The sequence below is a fragment of the Hyposmocoma kahamanoa genome, unplaced genomic scaffold (genome assembly GCF_003589595.1).
Source record: "Hyposmocoma kahamanoa isolate Upper Pololo Valley unplaced genomic scaffold, ASM358959v1 212, whole genome shotgun sequence".
Lineage (NCBI taxonomy): Eukaryota > Metazoa > Arthropoda > Insecta > Lepidoptera > Cosmopterigidae > Hyposmocoma > Hyposmocoma kahamanoa.
Window position 1 is genome coordinate 1338672 of NW_020653733.1, and position 24456 is coordinate 1363127.

General features: G+C 37.2%; 2 protein-coding genes across 2 annotated transcripts; both read right to left on the reverse strand.

The window, feature by feature from the left end:
* Positions 1-252: 252 nt before the first annotated feature.
* Positions 253-13828, reverse strand: LOC113227657. The gene is made up of 10 exons (XM_026460620.1): positions 13772-13828; positions 12851-13033; positions 9788-10044; positions 8836-9004; positions 7004-7170; positions 6185-6428; positions 5388-5528; positions 2916-3127; positions 1493-1629; positions 253-416 (listed from the first exon to the last, which is right to left on the reverse strand). The coding sequence occupies exons 1-10, from the start codon at positions 13826-13828 to the stop codon at positions 253-255; spliced, it is 1731 nt and encodes a 576-aa protein (XP_026316405.1).
* A 1756-nt stretch (positions 13829-15584) lies between these two features.
* On the reverse strand, positions 15585-22948 carry LOC113227658 (the record flags this gene model as incomplete). Its single annotated transcript, XM_026460621.1, has 6 exons — positions 15585-15592; positions 15805-16150; positions 17231-17419; positions 19233-19363; positions 20603-20835; positions 22740-22948. Coding segments are annotated over 6 exons (1116 nt in total), but the record flags the coding sequence as incomplete, so codon positions are not given.
* Between the last annotated feature and the right edge of the window lie 1508 nt (positions 22949-24456).

The window sequence follows — 24456 nt, forward strand, 5'->3', positions numbered from 1 at the left end:
AACCATTTGAAAAAAGTTTCATTCGAAAACCTCAAACCATGAAGAATTCTATGAAAATTCAAAGAACCTATTGCAATAAAACGGCAATTTCATACTTTAACCCCTAATATATATTAGGTAATTGGTTGATGACTGTACCACCTCAGTCAACCGTGACCATGGGACCTGTAAAGGGCCCGAAACGTTGGTTTGCTTGAAAAAATAAATATACGCGATTTAAATCCGGAAATATAGTTTCATTTCCAACACAAATTAATTTCGAGCTGATGAGTATGGAGGACATACTGGTTTCAAGTGGATGTACCCAGCCTGAATTCTGGGCGCAGCTATCGACCAGAAGTTCGTGTTGTTAATGCCGAGCCGCTCCAGGCCGAGCTCCACGTGCTCAGGTTGAGGAAAGTACTTGTTTATGTCCACTGCAAGAGAAAAACATTATCAAGCAACAAAGAATCATTCGGATCCTGCTGAAATAAACATCAGAGTCTGATTGATCGGGATAAAGATTTACGAGATAAAGATTTTTTTTACATAGCGCCATTAGAATTACATAAAAAAATCATCTTCAGCCATTGACTTACAAATAAATGGACGAGCGACGGGTCTAATATAAAAACCACGAAAAAAATGTCCCAAGTCAACCTATTTAAACGTAGTGGCATTTCAAGGAATATGAAAAAGCTAAAACGTTGAATTTAAATTGTAATGTCATCGCAGTACTGTCTAATTTTGCTTGCTTCGATGTCAGTCGAACAAACGAAGACTAGAGCGTGAATGACGCTCTGCATACGATTTTAACGCCCTATAAGTTCGGACACTTTTGAGCGCGGACCCGACGTCCATATAATTGTAAGTCAATGTCTTCAGCTTTGTAAATGAGTAAGTTTATCCAATGATGCAGCCCCACACTAGGGACACCATTTAGGCTGGTTTGAGAGCAGTGCGGATTTATCTGCGGACCGTCCGCGCGGAGGACCGGAGTGGAGTAACACGTATGGCATTAGAACATCGTTTTACATTAATGCGGATTGCTCCGCACGGAACGCGCTCCGCGTGACTTCGCACAAGCCATTCGTGCGTTCATTGCAGGCGACTGTCTTCCGTGAATATCCGCACTAAATTAAATACTCGATCTCCGCAGTGCTCTGACACTGCGGATTCTACGCTTGCAGGCGGGCAGTCTCGCAGTAGGACTCATTTCCATGTCTACTATGAAAATTAAACACATGGGTAGGATTATTTTCGTGATGACGTCATCAATGGCGTATAAATGCGTAATCTTTGGGATCGCCAAAAATTTCACGTATCAACCTTCCACCAGAGTAATGTAATCCAGTGAGGGCGTTGCTATAACACTCAGATGCAAAACCAAGTTAAAAATGACTTTACTAAATAAGTTTGAACATCGGTGACATCATTAAAAGATGGCAGAGGTAAAACTGAAGTGTTGCACATTTCGTTTCTGCTTCAAAATACAATGATATTTTTGCTATACCTCTCAAATCTTCTTTCTCGACGAGGTAGTTCCTGAGCTGCTTCATCACGTTCAGCCCGGTCGCAAGCGCCTTCATATCATGTTCCAGCGACGAATCTTCTAGCAGCGGGTGAAGATCTGTTATTAACCCCTCTAGGCTAAAAGGGAAGGTGTTTATTAGTATATGTAACTTGTGTATATTTATTTATTTAAACATAATAAATATGTCATTACAGGATTTTGCCAATTCAACAATAACTGTAACTGCAAGAATGTGCAAAGTCAAAGGTTATTCTTATAGCGCTTGTTAGTGGAGCAAACTAAGATATTTTTACGAGCTACCGGGACTTGTAGAATGTGCACACTATAGCTCCACCGTAGTCTGGCTTTTGGAACCACTACTCTCAGTGAATCAAGCACATTTGGGTTACGAAATTTTCCCCTTAATATAAGGAACACATGTTTTACCAAGGTACCTCCAATGAACACTACAGTAATTTTTGGACCTGTTCTGTTTCTATTTTGTTTCTTTATTTCACAAATCCTTTTTTTGTTTCTTTTTATCCAATTTTTTTTAATGTAAAGTAGGAAGCAAACATAACTGGACATTTGCAACATCAGATGAGCTGCCTATGCCAGTCCTGGAGAGCCCTGTGAACACGCTTTTTGAAGTACCCCATGTCATAGCGCAAAGGAAATACTTCAGGAGGAAGATCATTCCACATCTTGCAGGTTCGAGGAGAGAACGAACAAATGAAATGCCCGCGTGGTTTTACAATGCCAGGCAACTAAAATGTGGGGATGGACTCTACTCCTTTGGTGGGAGGTGCGATGATGGAAACTAGACGGTGGCAATAGTTTAAAAAGTTCCTCAGAGCACTCCCATTAAAAAGACGGCAGAACACACACAGAGAGCCAATGTCTCTCCGTAGGCTAAGGGGATGGAGTCGAGTGGGTCAAGTTGGTTTCGTTGTTTTTTGGTTCTTTATATTTTTTTTCACAAAATTCAGGGAGCATAATATTAGTAAATAAATATGGCTCTTTACAAAATAAAATATCAGCTTTGTACATAATTTTTGTATGAAGATATTTCACTTCATGTACTACAGAGAACCTGAGAAATTCTGGTTTTCAATTGGTGCCCTATAGTTATTCAATTTACATTTATTCCAAAACTTTGAAAACGCCCAACGATTTAACTACACGCCGCGCCATACGTTGCCCCATCATTCGCCATCGGTCTCTTGTCGACCTCGGATCTGTGTAAAATTTTCCCCGCCTGTTCGTATTTTATTCACATTACTTTACAGCGCACGGATGGCGATACGCGAGGGGCGCCCCTCCACACTTCCCCTCTTAAAATCTGGGCTCGCGTTGAAATACCCCGCCTTAATGCTCTGGGTGGCACTGCAACTGTTATGTTTTTACTTATAAGCATTCTTACCTGAACAATAAATCACTGCTAACAACATCAGACATAACGGTCACCACAAAGTCAATCAAAGACGCAAGTCTCCCTTCCATGACTCCTTGGACATCCATCTTGCTTACGACGGCCAGCAGTTTGCTCATATGGTGCAGTAGGTCTTCTATGCGTTTAAGGATGTTAGAAATGAAGTTAAATTTCCAGAATTCTTTGGTTTGCAGTGAGAGCAGCTGGAAAATAGTTTGGATTTTTTATAGTATACCAAATATGCTACAAATACAAACACCGGACACAAAGAAAAATTCTTTCAATCTGGCAGGACTTGAATTTACGTGTGTATGCCAAAATAGGGTAATCGGTAAGCCAGTGAGGTCTGACTCGATCTGTAGCTCAGTTGGTACAGCAGTGGCCTTAGTTTGGCGTTACAGGTACAGGTTATGAGAATCTAAGATTTTTTAAATAAAAATAAAGTGCGCATTTGACCTCTATTTCACCTGATGGAAAGTGGCAATGAATAGAATAGAATAGAATAGAATAGAATAGAATCGTTTATTTCATGTTATCAATGTCATAATATTACAATTGGAAATACAATGTCAAGGGATAACTATGATCGTCAGTAACAAAATAATAATAATAATAATAATAATAATGAATATAAAATAAAGTAGTATAACTACTGCTTGTCGAATAGAATAAAATTAAAATTGTTTCAAAAGAAACTCATCGACACTGTACAATTCAATATCCAATAAAAGGATTTTTAGTCGGGTACAAAACGTTTAATCGTTTCTAACACTTTTCAGGTCTGTGGGTAGATGTTCGTATAATCGGGGACCTATTACCCGCGGATTTCTAGTTGCAAGTTCGGTACGGTGGGCAACGGATTTTAGTGTTCCCGCGTTTCGTAACGCTCGGCCTCCGCCCGTACGTCGCTCATAAGTAGCCAAGTTTTGACGCGCATAAACTATAATATCATAAATATATTGTGAGTACATGGTCATTATATTGTATTTCTTAAAAAGGTGAGGTCGACGATGGAGCATGCACACCTAAATAATGCCTATGATTTTCGCCTTGAAAAAATCCAAGTTATAACGTTCAGTGAACAAGTCAGCAGGCAGGGAGTTCCACTCCATAGCCGTTCGCCATATAAATGTAAAACGTAACGCTTTGTGTGAATCTTTGGAATATCCACAACATAGGGTTTTGACCCAAGACTACGTCCAGTTCCCCGGTGATGGAAAGGGGAGAGCGGTTTTAAATCGTGTAATTCCATTGCACACTCTCCGTGATATATCCTTTAGAATGCCCATTTGAACCTCCGCATAACATCCGTCCAAAACAATGAATGTCAAGTAATCAAACTCGACCAAGTTTTTTTTTTCATTTAAATGTAAGTGTGCATTTGACCTCCATCCCATCTGATGGAAAGTGACGATGAGGTCGACGATGGAGCATGCACACCGAAATAACGCCTATATCCTCTCGCCTTGAAAAGGTCCAAGTTATAACGTTCAGGGAACAAGTCTGCAGGCTGCGAATTCCACTCCATAGCCGTTCGCACACTCTCCGTGATATATCCTGTAAAATACCGATAAGCAGGCAACTTTACGGCGGTGTTCAAGACTCTGCAGCTTCGCTTCTACTAATTCCGAGTCACCTATAAGCCACTTGCCACGCTTGTTAATTGAATCCAAGGTGGCCAGTTGGTATGTAGCAGAGCCATCTCAAAGGTGGCAGCAGTACTCCATACACGACCGCACTTGTGCTTGATACAGCTGAAGCAATTGTCCTGATGTGAAGTAACGCTTTACCCTGGAAAGGATGCCAAGCTTCTTGGCTGCATTTTTGGCAATGGATTTAATGTATCTGCCGAAGTTCAGATTGGACAACCATTCCAAGTAGCTGGAGATGGTCGGCTATCGGTATGGATATATCACGAAAAGTCGGTGTTAGCTCAAAGGGATTCCTTTTTGTGGAGAATAGACACGCATGCGTTTTGGTAGCGTTAAATTCGACAAGATTGGCATCGCCTCAATCGGAGACAGCCTTGAGCGTCATATCTAAACGGCTAACCATGGACACTCGACAAGACTGGATTTCCTCTCCACTGACCCTGAAGAGAATTGCAGATAGTACGGAACCCTGAGGAACGGCATCTATCGCCATATGTTCGGAAGAGTAGCCTTCTAAGACCACTCGAATGGAACTTTCACTCAAGAAATCCGAGATCCAATTGCAAAGGTCAGTGCTTAAAAGGCTTGCGTGCCAGACCCTGTCAAAGGCTTTAGAAATGTCCAAAGACACTGCAAGTATAATTAAAAGGAGCTTCATACTTGACATTGTCTTTTGGTGTGGTCGTGTATTGGACAGTAATTGTTTTGGACGGATGTAGGATGGTGAACGGGATTAGACCGAGATCTGTCAAATTGAACAAGCTGAAGCGTCTAATTTGAAGACGTCTGTAGAATCTTTTGAAATACTCACTTCCGATCTAATCAGACTGTAGTTGACATTACTACTTATGACGTCATCAATTTTATTGCAATCGTACGCGTCGCAAATGTTCTTCCAACTATTTTGGCGCAGGGTCACTACTTTCTCTATTGAAGTCTTGTTGTCGATAAGCTGAAAAATAAATGAGATTTTCACTTTTGTTGTTGTGACGCTTTCTTTGGAGCTCGAATGAGGTGAGAGGTGTCGAGGAGGAGGAGGAATCGACGACGACAGGTGGAATAGGGCGTCAATCGAATGGTAGCCAGGAACCAGTTACAGAAATGTGGACATCGTGCAGCAAGATGGGTAGACGACATTATCATATTCGTAGGCGGTAGATGGAAGAGACTAAAAGCAAGACAATGCCACTAACACTCTCTTCTAATGGGTTGATCAAAAAGTCTGTGCGGTTTTTACTATTAGCTAACTTTAAACAAAAATGAACTTTTTTTTCTGAAAATTGTATTATTACCTATTACTTTTTTTTATTATCTATTTTCTATTGTCATTTTAAAAATTATATTTTAGCGCGTATTTTAAGAATAGGCGGGAAAGTTCTAAATGTAGAATTCATGTATAATGCTCGGATCTGGTGAATCGTAATGGTGACGTAGTTTATCATGATAATGCCAAACTACTCGCATCTTTATAAATTCGTCAAAAACTATTGCAGTTAGTTTAGGATGTGTTACCTAATCCATCGTAATCGCGCGACATAGCTTTTCCTATTTTCTGCATTTCCCTCTTTCTCTGAAAAAAGTACCATAACATATTGAGGATGCACTCACCAATTGTAAATTAAAATCACCATTCACAATATCTTCAACTACACGATCGTCTGTAGCTTGTCTCAATTGTTTCGCGAACGATTCTGCCATATACTTCTTAGGAGATGCATAAACGTGTAAGTTATGTGCAACTTCCATTTCAAGTTCTTTGAAATAAGGTAGCGAGGTAAGGCCGTCTACTTCCTGTAGGTGGGGCACTTGGGCTCGGAGGAGGCGGGCCGTTTTTGACAGGATTGATACGTACCTGAAATTGATAAAGGTTCAGACCTCGTGACAAGAAAATTTCAAAACGTACCCTAGGCATAACAAATATGAACTACATGAAACGTACCGATACCTCCAATAATACTACCCCATTTTATTATTTGGTCATTTTCTGTTATTTTTGTAAACAGCCAGATTTATTTACAAATATTATGACTCCCGAATTTTTGAAACAAAATTCGAAAAAAAAAACATATTTTGTGAAAAAAAAAGAAACAAAATTGACAGAACAGGTCCAGAAATTAAGTTGGCAAATGTTCATTGGAGGTCAATGTAAGATCTGAGACATAAGTTGAATAGTCCCATGTGCCTGTAAATTCACCAGCACTCTTACTCTTCAAAACCGGAATGCAATTACCGCATTCCGGTTACTGCGTTCCGCCAAGCTGTAATGTGAGTAGGTATTAACCTACTCACATTACAGCTTACGCCAATTACGCCAATTAGGTATTAACCTAGGTAGGTTAATACCTACTCACATTACAGCTTGGCGGCAGAAATAAGTGGGTATAATATTGAAGTAGTTTATGAATTTAATTTAAAAAATCAACATACAAGGTAGCGTTTCCGAAAGCATTCCTCGTGACATTTCGGGCCAGACAGTCAGTCAGCTTGGTTGTATCAGCCAGCATGTCTTCGAGGAGATGCAGTTTCACTAGCTCCAGGAACTCGTTGAGGGATTTGTTTAGTTCGTACTTCGTGTAGTTGCGGGGTAGTATTAGCTGCGAATCAAAATCTTTTTTGTTACGATGCAGTACAGCAACAGAGTTGTCAGCACTTTGAGATGTGTATGCGATACAGCAATTTATTTATTTACATACACCATCGGCACGTACATAGAGAAACTTACACTATTTTTAACCAACTTCAAACAAATGGAAGAGGTAATGTACATGATTATTACGGCATTCGTGAACCGATTTCGATGATTCTTTTTTTGTTGGAAAGAGGGTATCTCGATATTGGTTCCATTTAAATTTGAAGAAAATAATCCACATCTAAGGGTGGTAAAGTAGGGGATGAATCCGGTTACGCGCATTTTCTGGTAACCGATTTCAATAATACTTGGCAAATAGATAAAATTCCATAAATTTTTGAAATCGGTTTTTAAAAAAAAAGTTATGTGAAATATTTTTTTATACAGTATATTATACCGTTACGGGCGTAGGTATACGCAAAAAACATCAAAAATTAAATTGAAAAAAGAAAATTCTAGAATCAAAGAGATTATCAACAAGACTCCACCCTTAAAGCAGTTGTCACAATCCGCTTGAAATTTCATCTGAGTTAACATTATTTCATCCAGTGATAATATTTTTCAAATTATAGTGCCTGTTTACTTAGAATAATAACGCATAGAATGATAGTTTCATATCAAACGAACTGTCACAAGTGAGGCAAAAATCAAATTCATGTAGGCTAGTTTTAGTAGTAGGTTAATTTTCGGTTTTAGTGAATATTTATATAAAAATACAAGTTGAAACGCGTTACTTCCATGTGGAATGTGATGTTAGTATCTATTTTATGTTTGTCTGACGTATTTTTACACTCATTTACCGCACATATCGTCATTTTTAGCTAAAATTCTTGAGCTGTTCGCGGTGCAAGTTGACCTTGAGCACTGACGGCCCGCCCGCTCGTGTAGGCCCATTGGGAGCGCTTCAATTTGCCTCACTTAGCGTGTGCGGACTAGGTTTCTATGCGTTATTATTCTAAGGCTGTTTACATGTACTTTGTACAGGTACATTGACACTTTCGACCGGTCTTGTCATATGATGTTTAGAGCTGAATTTAAACCTTAAGACGGTAGAGTCAAACAGCAGATGGCGGGAAGAGCATGGAAGAGGATTTTATGCCCTCCAGTGCACACTGATGAGGGATATCCCCTAAGTTTCTAATTTAAAAAGATAAATTACTGCAAGTTGCGATTTAAAGCTCTGAGTGGCACTGCAAGTGTTATGGAGAGACGTGTAGTTTACCATCAAGCGCACGACTTGATCGTCCCGTCACTTGATATTATTGAAAACATAAAAAAAAGTTACAATATGATTGGATTGAGTGCAGTGTAACGAACTCTTCGTTGTTGTTGAGTTTCAAGTGGTGATTAAATTGGAAATTAAAAAGAAAAAAAAAGTAAAATATCACAGTTATTTCATTACAGGATGTTTCGATTAGTAGTATTGTATGGAATCAATCAATTAAATACAGTTATGTTGTTTTATATTTTCTGAAAACAAAACCAATTGAAAAAAAAAAAAATTATATTGCCGTATTTTTTCGTATTTTTCTTTTCTTTAAACTTTCATTTCTTATTCAAATGTATTTTTTCGTATTTTTCTTTTCTTTAACCTTTCATTTCATATTCAGCTTCTAACAAAAGCCCTCACCTCTCGCAATGCCATGTCCCAATGGAAATCGTTCTTTAGCGTGTGATAGATATCTTCGAGCCTCATATCGTCGAGGCGGCAAAGTAGGGAGTCGTACTCCTGCTTCTTGAACACCTGCAGGTTCAGCTGCTTGATCCAGCACGTTAAGTATGAACACATCTTGCATGGACTGCGAATGTCAATAAATGAATATTACGTCATATTTTAAAGTTCAATAACTTTTCCAATCTGAATATTTTATACAAATGATTGCTGAATCTGGGGGAATTGGATATTTTTTGTGTTTACAGACACAGGCTAAAGGTTTTTGCGTAGTACGTCCGATTCGTATGAGTTCCAAATCCGAGAAACGATGGTCCGAAATGTCACAGGGATAATTTTACGCCTAGTACAAGCGATATTCGTATTTTCTGGGACTCGAATCGGACTTGGTGTACAAACGAAATCCGAAGTGTGTCCGAGTTTTTTTAGATTTATATAGTCTCGGATTCGAAACTAATACGAATGGGATGAGGTGCGCAAACGCGTTATAAACAAAACATAATTTAGATTTTTTGGATCCTTGTTATGTTAAACTAGGAGGCGAATGAGCAGATGAGTCACCTGATGGGAATTGGTCATCATCGCTATTAGACATTTGCAATACCTCCATGGCCAAACGGGTAGCATGCTTGTCAGCCAAGCAGAGGTCCCGGTTTCGATTCCCAGGTCGGGAAAAATATTTTTTACTACATGTATTTCTCTTGTGAGTTGTGGTTTTCAATGTGTGTGTTCCATGGCCTCCGTGGTACAGGGTTTCCCTAGTGCGGGACTATGAGTGTGCGCATTATTATAATACCAGAGCAGTTGGTCATGCGTCATGAATTAATTTTCTTAAGCAAGTAAAATTTGAATGAGGTGGTCCCACATTGGGCGCCAATAATTATGTGTAATTTTAGTAACTTTTTCTCACCCATCGTTCAAAAACAGAGTGCCAGCGTCCACAATATTACTAAGAAACCCAAAAGCGATGCTAGTCAAAGTTTCTTTAGACAATAGTCCAATGGCCACCTTCCTCAAACTGTTGAGTTTGTCCTCAGTAACCCAGTACGGTCGTTGCGGGGATTGAAGGTCTTGATTAAGGTTTAGCAGGGATTCTGTTTTGGCGACATCTAGTTCCAGGGATGTGTAATTTACGTCTCTGGATAGTTGCAAACTGTCCGAGTAGCCCTGGAAAATAAATACACAGCATATTGAATAAAAATAAAATAATAATTATGACATTTGCAAGGTTGCCAGTTTTCACAAAATTTTAAATAGTCATGTTCTCGACAGTTTGATCGATAAATTGTGAAAGAATGTAAAATTATGCAAAAAAAATGTCTGCATTGCGAATGTCACAATGTCCTAAACATTACTAATTTGCGTTACTGCCTTCTTCATGATTGTTTCGACAGTTGGCCTACTAGTAGCGAAATAAACTTTTATTGATATACATTTTAACAAGAACAGACGGATTTGATTATTTGTTTTGAAATAAAATAATTATAGGTGTACCAGAATCTGATAGCACTTAGACAAGTTGAAATTTGTAGTGGGCAACATCAATATAGTAGGGAAAAATGTACTAGATACTTGACATATTTTATTTGACCAAGATTGATCTATCCTCGTACATGCTTTAAGATCTGTTTGAATTTGTGTGTAAGAAAGGTAAGTAATTTCTGATACATTTTAAAATTAAACAAAAATATATCAATTAGATAGTGGGTGATAGATTTATTTACGTTCGCAGTTTGAAGTAACTCGCATTTACGTCATTTATCTTTTTTTCCAATTAATCATTATCTACACACTGTAGTCTCACAGACCAGTAGGTAGCAACAAAAATTACGTACCACATACATTAATTTGGCTTCGTTAAAAATTCAAAGATCAAGTTTATTTACTCTTACTAATCGGCAAGACTTGAGACCTGGTTGTAAATCGTGAATTGTGACTTAGATGCACCTAATTCGTCGCTGATTTTGGGATAAACAATATATTACAATGTCTTTTGCTTGAGATTGAAGAGGATTTTTTGTAATTATTGCTACAAAAACGTTATTTTAAAATGAAAAAAGTCTAGCAGACATTCATTTGACACAAGTAATATTTTGGATTGACATGTGACAAGTTAACATTTCCAGGTGAAAATTGTTCGATTTTTCTAATATTTAATACCATGAGATTCTGGTACACCTATAACTTTAAAATTTATGTCTCCTCTTTGTATTTTTAATAGATGTATGAACTTACAAATATTGACAATTCAAATGATCCTGTGCCCAGTAGTTGGACGAATAATGGGCCGATGGTGATTCGAATGAAACAAATTCGGCTTTTTATTACAAAAGCGTAACCAACATCTGGTCGATAGTCGATAGAATATTTATCGATTGCAATCACTAACCATAAAAAAGCAGTCGTCTTTGACGACTTCGGCTGTTCAATTTGTGATAGATTAATATTAAAAATGAATGATAAATTTTAGTATGTTTTTATAGCTACATGCCTCGTAACTAAATATTTTTATATTACTAGTATGCTTTTTGTGTTCTTCTTAAATGAAGTCAGTAAATGAAATAATGCTTATTTTGATTAATATGCAATTGAAAAGAAGTTTTTTTAATGCTTCATTAATTTACATGACATAAGCAATACGATTACAATAACATTTCTTCTAACAATCAATAAAATAAGTAGCTAATTGTTATTGAAACAGTCAAGAGCTTGGCTCTCTAATGGCAGCAATAAAATAAATACAATTATTTTCAGAAAGAATATATTATTTTAATGTATGTATGTCTGCAGTTTTATTTTGATAGAACTTTTACACTTGTGGTTATACCAATTTGTTTGTTCTGTTTTTTTATACCAATTTTGTGGTTTACAATTTTAATCATGAGCTACCGTGGCGGTGGCTCGACGAAAACTGCGCGCCGTCCTGACAGCCTGGTCACTCTATACGAGGGTACAAGCGGCGGCGAGCAACTACTCTCGTTTTCATAGATAGATAGGTAGGTAACTCGTTTATTTGCTGAATCACAAACAAGTTTATGACATAGGTACAACGGTCATCATAAAGAAAAAGGCTAGTCTAGATGTGCCGGTATGGTCTGGAGTATTACGTTGCGTCAGGTATAGAGTTGAGTTCACTGTGTCAGCAAAAGGAGCCTGACTCAGCATTATGCCGCAATTCCGTCAAACTACGACGCTGATGATTCTGCCAGGTCCTAAGGTGAGCCGGTGAAGAAAGATGTAACTCAGAATAGAGAATCAACATTTCATATCGCATCTTCATTCTTATTCAAGTGTAGTGTAGCGTGCAATCCTGCATATGACTCACGGCCGTGGAATTAAGAACCACAGACTGGTTCGAGACTAACAGATAGTAATTTTACAATGAGACTCTATGTTATTTTAGTTTAAAAAAAACATACGTTTAGACAGGTGTCAATGTTTTCGTTCTAAAACCGATTGTCAGAAAGCCAGATTGCGAGTTAAACAAATTTGTCCTAATATTGCTGTTCCACTTTATAACTTACTTTCTCCAAAATTCCCCCGCCCCATTAACATAAACAACCTCTTAACTTTAGTGTTCTCTCCCCATATTGTTACTCTATGTAAATTTATCCACTTAAATAACATATATTTATAAATGTTGTTTTGTTGTTTTGTTTTACATTCTCAACTGAGTACTCCCGTGGTCCAACTTACCGACACCGGTTAATGTCCTATTAGAGCTTAGCGAATTTTTTTTTTGTTTCGTTTTTTTTCTTTCAACCGTGACATTGGCAAAATCATCATTTATCATAATGATGGAGCCATAAAAATAAAAAGTGAAGTGAGTTAAATAAATTAAGTTTATTTGTCAGAATTCTTGGATTTTTATGAATATTGCTCTGGAGTGAATTCCGTTACTCTGGTATTCAAAATATAGAGAATTCTGTGGTTTGAGACCAGGTATTTGTTGTGATGAAAAAATGGTACTTACCTGTGAAGCGAACACTAGCGGTGGTAACTCCTTGAAAAGTTCATCAGGCTCAGGTTCACAAAGCGACCGCTTGAGGTCCGAGAGGATACCAGTCCTATCTGGTATGTAGTCTGACAACGTGATGTTGGGCTCACAGAAACCGTCCAATTTCTCCACATTTATGTCGCGCAGGAGGCGGACAAGCTATAAAATTAAATAAATATTGCATATTGGTTCAAATGCACTCATCAAAAGAGTCTAGGGACCAAACAAGTTTTTGCCAATTACTGAAATTCAGGTTTTTTAATTTTTTTTAAACACTAATGGTTTTTTGGTCAATTTCATAATTAAAAAATAATAATTTTATAAAATTATAAAGATAGTATATAAGGAAATGTACGTCGTACAGACAGCGACCTTATTAGGGTGTTGCTACATTTTTTTTATAACATCAAATGACACACCTGTCCATAACGGTTACAGTGCCACTCAGAGCTTTAAAATGCAAAGATCTTATGGGCACTGCCAATGCGTCCGTCATCTTGCAACTTAAGTTAACAAGTTCCATGTGCCTAAACGCCGTATGTGGCTTAAATTGGGATCCATTAGGTTCTCGCGGTTGTTACACACGATGGCAAGCATTATAGTGTTTTTTTATGCTACCAAGTGACGGAATGAACAAGTCGTGCGCCTGCTGGTAAGCGACACGCCTGTACACAACAGTTGCAGTGCCATTTAGAGCTTTAATTCGCAAACAATCTGAGGGGAACTGCCACTGCCCCCGTCACATTGTAACATAAGTTGACAAGTTCCAAGTGCCTGTAATTTCATTGGCACCCTTATGGACTCGCCACATTTAATCACACGGAATCGCCTTGACCCGGCCAGAAAAACTTGTTCATCACACTTGTTCGTAAATTGTATGATTCCGTGGTGGCTAACTTGACTATAATGCCCCAAGTAAAACCCTCTGGCCTTTTTTCTTCCCGTTGCAGCCATGGTCGGTAATTTTTTTTAGATTTGTAACTCGACACACTTTCTTACTTAGGTCAGGTTCAAGTTCAAGGAGGTTACTTAAATTCAAGTTAAATCGTTCACTTAAAATGTTGTCTAAACAGAAATTTCACTGCAATTCAGCCACATCCTACTTAAATACTTATTATTAAGAATCTCTTATAATTGATTTTAATTATTTTCTGTATAAAAATGTAGCAAATTTTTATTGCTACGAACGCTCTACTGCTACGAAAAATACGCCGCCATAGACATGATAAGAAGAACTCTTAAAAAGTATAAAACACTTACATGAATGCTATCAAGATGTTTCAGCACATCTTCAGTAATTTCGAAACTTTTCTCCAAAGAATCGAAGAACTTCGTTGCGTGTGGTCCGTTGTACAGGTTTCTCAACTCCCTCCACCAATCACCTCCCGAGAGGAAGATGAGAATGACGTCATAGTGCTGCAAGCTGCTTTGCAAGTATTTCAGGTAAATAGGAATGCTAAGATCGTACGCATACGTGATTGACTTCTTCATGGAGTTCACTACCTGTTCTCTGTTGAAATGTAGAAGGAAAGTTTCTTTATTAAATAAGAGGTTCAATCAATTCGATTGATTTTTAGATACTACTTTCTATCAACCGATAGTATGTACGTCTTGTTTGAAAAAAAATTGTAAGCCATCACTTCATGGAGTTCACTACCTGTTCTCTGTTGAAATGTAGAAGGAAAATTTCTTTTTTAAATAAGAGGTTCAATCAATTTGATTGATTTTTAGATACTACTTTCTATCAACCGATAGTATGTACGTCTAGTTTGAAAAAAAATTTGTAAACCATCACTAACGCAGGATTGATCATGATATATTTGAACAATAACGTCCAAGAGTCGCATAGTCTTGTACACGTATTCTTTTGCGCTACAACGACACGAATCCACTGGACAATCTAAGTACAAAACCATCTGGTAAGAGCGTTGCGTTACTTTACGATAACACGGCAGCTAAATCGGACAAGTGCCATATTTGACCCTGAAAAGTCCGACGTTTTTGCATTTCAATGGCTTGCCAACATAAATCAACTTGCGGCAAAATTATTTCTTAAAAATATTCAGAGGAACGGTCCAAGGGTAACTTTCAGCGTGTATTTAGTCTGCACTTTAACAGGGACCAGGTTTCATTTATTGAATTTGTTCCAAGCAGAGAAGAACAAGCGCCCGGATTTCAATCCGGCACTTTGGTAACGCGGGGTGCAAATCGAGTTAAAACCTATTAATGCTAAACTATTTAATGCAACTAAATATTTTTTGGAAGTCGACTTTTGTTTAAATTTAATTACTACTGGTTTCTGATCTAGACGATACGATTTGCCTTCCTATTCATCTATTGTATTCTTTCGCTTTTCGAATTGATTCGCTTGAAAACCTAATAAAATAAAAATAAATCGATACATATTGTGTGGAGTTGCCACTTTTGCGTTTAAAAAAAAGATTTTCTACATCGAAATTTGTAATAAGTATGGAATTATACCATATTTCGTATACGCCGTTTCCGTCTACGATTTTGGGCAGAAATGAATTAAAACTGCCCTTATCTGGTTTCAAGTACTTTACAAACTTACCTTTCATTAAAAAAGTCAAAAACATCAGTCGTCACATCTTCTGTACCATTTTGCAAAATCTGAACAAGATTTATTAAACTATATCTTGCATTTTTTAAGTCATCACCGTAATCTTTCATGGCTTCACTGTATATTTCTTTATATCTCTTGGAACATATTACGTCTTTTACTTTCATGTTGTCCATTAGAATAGCCTTATTTGTTTCATTCGATTGGATATTACATAACTTTTCCATTGCTTCAATTAACGTGTACTGTTCTTGATTCCTCCATACAACATCGGTTATCAAATCGAAATGTAAAGCTATATAATCATCAGGACGAGATTTGAATTGTGTTTTTATACTTTTCAAATCACCTTGTAGATCATCACTGACATTCAAATTTGAAATATTACCAACTATTTTATTAATTATCGATACTATTCGTGTTAAATAAATAGTGGTCGCAAATTGTTTTTTGTTAATATCGTTGAAATTTCTATATGAAGGATCGGATGAATTTATTTTGTAATTCAAAACGTTATCGACGAGTCTCTCAAGTTTGTGTCGAAGGGAATCCAACGTAATATCTTCTTCTTTGATGAGAGTTTGTGTTTTGTTAGCGATGTCTATAAATAAGTTTGATAGTTCGTTCATGTTGTCGTAGGCTTCTTCATACGAGCTAGTTAGATTGTTTACGTCCAGTGTGTAGAAGTAGTATTGCTGAAAAATAAAGGATTCCATATATAAAAAAGCAATGGTAATAAAACTTTACGGCTCGGTCTGTAGATCTGTTGGAAGAGCGGAGCTCCGGTTAGGCGCTGGTTCGAGCCCTGTCAGATCGAATTTTTCTTTGTGTCTGTTTGGTCTTTATATCAATAATAATAACAAACAAAGTGGAGAATTTTCACAAAAATATATGAACATTAAGTTGGTAAAAACATCATGATGTTCATTACAAATAAATACACCCTAGGACGGTAATGCATTTGAAAAAAAAATATTGTACACTTTTATGTCAAGATTACGCAAAAAGATTTGATACTCGAAAAATTTGAATCTATTTCGCATAAGCTTGGAGTATAGAAAGAAAACGGAACATTTGCAATTTCACTATATTTGTATAATTACTCCACTAGTTTGTTATAAGTATTAATTAGAAAAAAATCTTTCGGTCCAGCTGGATTTAAACTAACGTCTTCCAGCAAAACCGTGCCCACTGGCCACGGAACGAACTAGCGGATCTTACGATTTCTTCTATGTGCTTGTTGCAGATCAGTTTTTGATTTTTAACGACTTTTTTGCCGTAGCGCCATCTGTGAGAAATCTATTTCTACACTCAGCTAGGTATATATTATACTAATTTTATAAATTCTAATTCTGCATCTATTTTTAGTATTCTGAAATTATTTGTTTTATATGAAATAAATCATGGCTGTATGCATTTTTGCCTCTTACAACACACTAGTTGTATTATCTGTGGAAGAATAGCTGGCTGTCTGTCATCGAGTGTTGGTTATATACTGTTTATAAAAAAAAAACAAAATCCCGCCATTTGCAGAATCCGCAATTTGTTGTGCTGTGAAACGATATTTTTATTCCTTATTTCCTTGGAATAAATGTGACGAAAAACGAACCTCGAGTCAATAAAGCCCTCAGTCTCGTCAATAAGTTTTTATTTACCGCCTAGAAAGTCCTATTGTGACTTCTGATACGGACACTTTCGTAGAAACGGGAATCTTAAACGTTTCCCTTATAGACCTACCTAATTGCCAACGCGTTTTTAGTAATATTTATACTCACAGGCTTAGCAATAACATCAAGCAACGTGTTATCTCCTACAGGCAGCGACAACCAGTACAGGGCAGACGGGCAGATGATGGGCCGTATTCGTGTGATAGTTTCGCTATCTATGATGCTGCCTGGTGGCGGCACCAAAGCTGACACGATGCTTTCGCAGTCCCAGAATTGGGAGAGAGATGCTTTGCGAATCTGTGAACGGTTTCGGGTTGCTAGTTACCTCAAATAATAAAAATCATCTTTATTTCAAAGGCAAGATAATCTCACTACAGAGTAGAATAATAACGCATAGAATGATGGTTTCATATCAAACGAACTGTCACAAGTGAGGCAAAAATCAAATTCATGTAGGCTAGTTTTAGTAGTAGGTTAATTTTCGGTTTTAGTGAATATTTATATAAAAATACAAGTTGAAACGCGTTACTTCCTTGTGGAATGTGATGTTTGTATCTATTTTATATTTGTCTGACGTATTTTTACACTCATTTACCGCACATTTCGTCATTTTTAGCTAAAATTCTTGAGCTGTTCGCGGTGCAAGTTGACCTTGAGCACTGACGGCCCGCCCGCTCGTGTAGGCCCATTGGGCGCGCTTCAATTTGCCTCACTTTCTACGCGTTATTATTCTAAGTAATTACCAAGTTTTATTGAAATTGGTTACCGGAAAGTGCGTAAACCCGGATTCATCCCCTAATTCGCCACTATACGGGACTTGATACAGGAGATAATAACAATCGGTTCTCACTACTCAAAGTATATTGAGAGAAAAACGCCTTGAATTGTAGAATAGCAAAATCAACCATTAAAATAATTTCTCCTTGTAATAAAATTTTGGCGCTATTTATAAAAATGAATCTTCATGTGTAAACAGCCACTCTTAGAGGTGGATGATTTTCTTTAAAATGAAATGGGACCACTATGGAGGTACCCTCTTTCCAACAAATAAAGAATCGTGAAAATCGGTTCACAAATACCGGAGTTATCGCGTAACATACATACAAAAAAAACAAACAGTCGTATTGAGAACCGCCTCCTTTTTTGAAGTCGGTTAAAAATTACACTGGAAATCGTCATATTGATTAAACTCTACCGCTCATACGTAAGGCAGATTCCCCTCAGAAGAATGAGCAAGAAGTACTAGAGGGGTTGCTCTTTGTAAATATACATTTGGATACATTGACTTACAAATAAATGGACGACGGGTCTAATACAAAAACCACAAAAAAAATGTCCCAAGTCAACCTATTTAAACGTAATGACATGTAAAGGAATATGAAAAAGCTAAAACGTTGAATTGAAATTGTAATGTCATCGTAGTACTGTCTAATTTTGCTTGCTTCGCTGTCAGTCGAACAAACGAAGACTATAGCGTGAATGACGCTTTGTATACGATTTTAACGCCCTATAAGTTCGGACACTTTTTAGTGCGGACCCGACGTCCATATAATTGTAAGTCAATGTTTGGATACATTTATCATTTACTTCAATCATCTTAAATCGAAAATATCCGATATTTTATTATTAGTTTAGTATAAAGCTTTTGTTTCACTATAGTTTTAAACCTCGTTAATGGCAAATTTTGAACATTTTCAACCGAAATCTTATTATAGAAGGTGGTAGGTCAATGTATAGAAGCGCATATGTTGCCCCTTTAAATGTATTTGTGACTTTGTGAAGACGACTGTCAAGCTAGTTTATTTTTATCCCTCGTTTTAATGTTATGTCAGTCACTATTTACTATTTTTCTTAGGACGCGTTCAAATTAGCTGCTGTCAGAAGCGCTGCAGCCGACCAACCCGAATAAACACAAGTGTGATACAACATAATCGCCTCAAGCCGATTTCACGTGGATAAGTGTGTTAACTCCGTTACTGTCACATGGAATATTACTGCAAGTTCAGTGTTGTTGGAACAACAACAACAACTTCTTTTACGACAATTATTGAAATGTTTTTTAATGGCTGGAAAATAAATGAATGTACTGTATACGAAACAATATAAATACCTCTGACATAAATACATGGTCCCCGTAGGAATTGAGTAGTACGCCCATAAAGTCGCCGAGATTTTCATACATGTCATACAATACAGTCTTCTTTGTGAAACCAAGTACTTGCAACAGATTTCTTTCAGGGTCTGAAATTTATATAATATTATTTTTCGTTAATTCACGTTTTCTACATATATTATACTGGCTAATCGGCTGGTCTGGAAATCTTTGGGGGAGCTATGTTCATCAGTAGACGTTTTTGAGCAATCAAGTTTGCGCTATGCATTTCACAGAAAATACTACTTAACCTCTTGTTTCTACAATAAAGGCATAATAAAGGGTTTTTCAATAAGGACATACCTAACAAATTTGTATTTCAATAAAACACAGAATCATTGAGATATCTAACTCCAGTGTTAATGTATTACAGAAATAAAGTATTTATTATTATTTACACATTCTACATTTAAGAATGGAACGTTTGCAGTGGTCACAGAACTGGTCAAACAATCGATCTATTAAAGTTCGATAATCGTGTAATGTCGCGAAATGATCCAGTCGAATGGCCACCTCGTTCATGCGATCTATGCCAATAAGCCAAATGAGCTCAGGAACAATACCCAACGGGAAATTTGTCAACGTTTGATATGTGTGGAAGAGTGGTGGACAATTGGCACCAAAGAATTGAATGCTGCAAACGTGCTCGCGGTGGTCATACGAACGAGATCGAACTTCATTCTTAAATGTACCATGTGTACTGCACCTGGTATAAACTTTAGCTCTATATCTCAATTATTCGTGTTTAATTGAAATACAAAATTGTTATGTCCCTGTTGAAAAACCGCATATAATAATACGAGTAGTCTAAATCCATACAGACGTAGCAGCGCGGCTTAATGTACCTATGTATGTGTGTGCTCTCGAGGTACATTCGCGTTGTATAGCGCAGGTGAAAATAACATCAAATAGTCGACGTGTTTATTGTTTGTTGTTCTTTGGTTGTTTGAATAAGAGTGCCTCAAATTCAGAATCTTCCGTATTTCATTTCTGATTTATAACCATACGTCCGTAATCGAGGTACCAATCCGCGTTGCTGGCATACTAATATCAATACGCAATTACTGCATTTAACAAATGTAGAATTTCAATGTAGCACGAGTATACTGTGATTAATTTTTTTTCAAATTATGTTTACAAGTACAACTAAAATCATAATGTGACAACCCTATGCACCGAGTGAAGAAGACGAGAACACGCGGGAGTTGCCTTATTTATTACATTATGGCAAAGAGTTCTGAATTCATTTACTAACGGTTTTCATTATTATTATGGACTAGACGACCAGACTAGAATGAGAGAAATAAAAAATCAAATCTAGGACTTACCATAAAACTCCTTGAAAAATGTAAGTAGATCACCAGCAGCTTCTCTAAATATAACTGAGACGAATTGCAAGGCGTATTTCCAGGCGTTTCGAGCTGTCGCCCTGCAGGTGTCATCGGTCTGGGGTGACAAGACCGAGCAGGTGATGTAATTGTTCCAGAGTACGTAGAGAGACCCTGAGATTTCTGTTGTATTGACGGCGGGTAGCACAGTGTCTAGTTTTGAAAATAAGTTTCTGGAATTCAAAGTACATTTGCTGTGATATTATACAGTTAATTTATATAAACATACTACTACGGACTTATTCCCCGAACGTTATAACTTGGACCTTTTCAAGGCGAGAGTGACTAGGCATTATTAAAAACCAAACTCGAATAACACTATAAACTTAGAATTATAACGCATAGAAACCTAGTCCGCACACGCTAAGTGAGGCAAATTGAAGCGCTCCCAATGGGCATACACGAGCGGGCGGGCCGTCAGTACTCAAGGTCAACTTGCACCGCGAACAGCTCAAGAATTTTAGCTAAAAATGACGAAATGTGCGGTAAATGAGTGTAAAAATACGTCAGACAAACATAAAATAGATACTAACATCACATTCCACAAGGAAGGAACGCGTTTCAACTTGTATTTTTATATAAATATTCACTAAAACCGAAAATTAACCTACTACTAAAACTAGCCTACATGAATTTGATTTTTGCCTCACTTGCGACAGTTCGTTTGATACGAAACTATCATTCTATGCGTTATTATTCTAAGACTATAAATTGATTGCTTGAAATAATAGGTCGCTTGGGTTTATTGTGCTTACAAATTAATGACATAATGAAGAAAGTTAGACGAAGTTTTTTTTTATAATACTAAGTAAGACGGGACGAAAAAGTCACGTGTTTGGTGGTAAGCGCCATGTCTGCCCCTAATAATTCAAGCAATCATTGAACACGAATTTCATCGCCGCCGCGCGGTCGCCGAGCGGAGTCCGCGTTACCGCCGCGCAGCGACCGCTTGCCGTGGCAAAATACGCTTTATTTAGTTAGCTTTTAAATGAACATCCCGGGCACGCGGGCGTAGTGATGAAAGAGATTCAGTCTTTTAAGACCTTTTAAAAAACTTCGACTTATTTTCAACGCCTCACGACTAGTCTAGTCTTTTAACCCTCTAGTCTTGAGTCATAAGACTAACTAATTCGAGTCGAAGTTTTTTAGCCATATGAAGCTTAAAAGACTTATTGGACTAAAACGGTGATTTTATTTCTACCCACAAGGTACCTATTTATTTTATCATTTTTATTATAAGTAAATAAACGTGATCATTTACTACATACTACTTACGTCATTTTTATTTATAAACTTCGGGTTTAATAAGACATAAAATAGGTATAAGTCCTTTGCAAACAACTCGAGTCGTTTAAGTCTTTCAAGTCGTTCTAGTCGTTCGAGTCTTTTTAGTCTTTTAGTATAACGACTGAGTTTTATTAATAAAAACTCGAACCCCCAGTCTTAATTTTAGAGTCGAGTCCCGTAAAATGGAGTCAAGTCGTTATAAAACGCCTTAAAAGACTGAGTCTCTTTCATCACTACGCGGGCGAGGCTGGCTTGAATAGAGATACATTATTTAGAGCAATTTAAATGTTGTTGCCGAGTAAATAGACTTCAGAATCGCCATTACTGGGCGCCAACAGTTGCAGTGCCAGTCAAAGCTTTAAATCACAAAGATCTGAGGGGCACTGCAACTGCGCCCGACATAAGTTGACAAGTCCCATGTGCCTGTATTTCACCAGCACCCTTACCCTTCGAAACCGGAACACAGTAATGGTCACATTACTCTTGGCGACTGAAATAGGCAAGTTGGCAGTACTTCCCTGGACGAACAGAACAGAAAAGATGACAGACGATATTGAGGTTGATTATTTAATAACCCTAGTCGAGGAGCGCCCTGTACTATGGGACAAAACATCAGAAGAATACAAGAACTCTTTCACAAGGAGCTCTACTGCTACTGAATGCATGTATGTTCTTGTTCATATTATAACTTTATTAAACTCTGGTAACGCTTTAAGTTGTCGTAACTATTCAGCTGCATCTTCACTTTCAGTTAAAAGAAATTGTGGATGAAAATCTTCTTGATACTTACTTAAGAATGCTGTCCCTATCAGATCTCTCAAATAGCTTTACGACATGGTTCCAGGCGTACACCCAAGTGACTCCAACCGTGGTATCATGTGTTACATCCTGTAGGATCTCCTTGGTCAAGATTCCGTCCTCCATGAGCCTGTTGAGCGCTGATGCAAACTTGAGAAACGTGTTCGGAGGGTAGTGTGTTGTGTTGAATTTTTTTAGGTCCTGTTAAAGAAAAATTAGTTTGAACCGATAACTGATCATTTGAGGGATATTTAAAGGCACCTAAGCAGGATAAACTAACAGAGAATCGATTACGTTAGCATGGTTACGTAATGCGCAGGCATGACAAATTTATGACCAAGAAGATCTTGTCGCCGGGAACTAAAACCGCCAAAAGACGGCCAGGCAGACTCCAGATCACTTGAATTGGAACCGTCTTAAGAGATATTGAAATGATAGGTAGGTGTCACGGCTACTAGGTATTTAAGGTCAGGGTATAGAAGATTTCGATTGAGTGGATAAAAACAATCGCCTATTTAAATCGCGTATATTTGTGTTTTTAAACAAATCTTTGTTTTTTTGTTATTTGAAGGTTTGTTTGAAAAAACAGATATACGAGTTTTTTAAATTTATTTATTAGGCACACCAACAGTTACTACAATATTTCATGTAGGTATTAATATATTTCAAAAACTTAGTCTAATTGCGTAACTTTAAATTGTTACCTCATGCGAAAGAAAATGTTTAAACAGAGTTGGAAAAGTAAAAAATAATTTTAAAACTAATAAAAAGAAAATTTAGGAAGACATTTTTATAAGTAAAATATACAACACGATTCAGATACTAAATAATAGAGAACGCTATGTGCCCGAACCAAGAAAATTAAGAATTTTGTTTCTGAAATCTAGCAGTGAGTCAACGAAAATATCCGCATGTTTGGAGCAGTCATTATATAAATTAGACATACGAGCTATGGGAATTGGAACCTAATACTGTTCTACGACGAGGTGGGTGACAAAGCCTTAAGTGAAATCTCGGAAGCCTGGCGGGAATCTTAAAGTTTAAATTACCAAGCAGTTGTGGACATTTTATAAAAGGAAACCATATCTAATAGTTCTCTACGCTCCGAAAGGGGCGTAATTTTAAAATGCGTAGTCGTATGATTTAAGTTTTTCAGAAAGATCAGCACAGAAAGTTAAATGCCATAAAAAGCGTTTTTGGATACGCTCCAAATGCAATGAGTGAACAGCATAGTGGAGTCATCACACCACACGTCCATATTCAAGTACAGTCCTAACTAAGTTGTTGTAAATAAGTATTTCACCCGAACGCTACGAAAGATTTTTCCATTTCTCAATATAAAACCAAGCATCCTCGACGCTTTATTAACAGTTGAATCGATATGCGGCTTAAAAGTAAGATTTTTGTCAATTATTACTTCAGTTAAAAAGGTTCCTTCCAAAGTATAAGCTGATGGAAACACATGTATCCTACGTGAGTTTAATGAATGAACATTTCCAGCATTGAGAAACGTGCCATTAGACTTGTACCATAAGTTTAATTTATTAAGGTCACTTTGTTGTAAAGTAATATCAGTTAATGAATTGAATGTTTTCACCAGTTTGAGATCATCAGCATACGAAAATGGTGTCGAAAATTTAAAAACATCCGAAATATCATTCACAAATATATTAGGGGTTAAAGTATGAAATTGCCGTTTTATTGCAATA

Excerpts from the sequence above, each read along its gene's own strand:
- LOC113227657 (XM_026460620.1), bottom strand. The coding sequence starts at position 13,828 with ATGGCTGCAACGGGAAGAAAAAAGGCCAGAGGGTTTTACTTGGGGCAT. Across the intron at positions 1,630-2,915 it reads AGCAGTGATTTATTGTTCAG|CCTAGAGGGGTTAATAACAG; the intron begins GTAAGAATGCTT and ends CTTCCCTTTTAG. Across the intron at positions 417-1,492 it reads CGAGAAAGAAGATTTGAGAG|TGGACATAAACAAGTACTTT; the intron begins GTATAGCAAAAA and ends TTTCTCTTGCAG.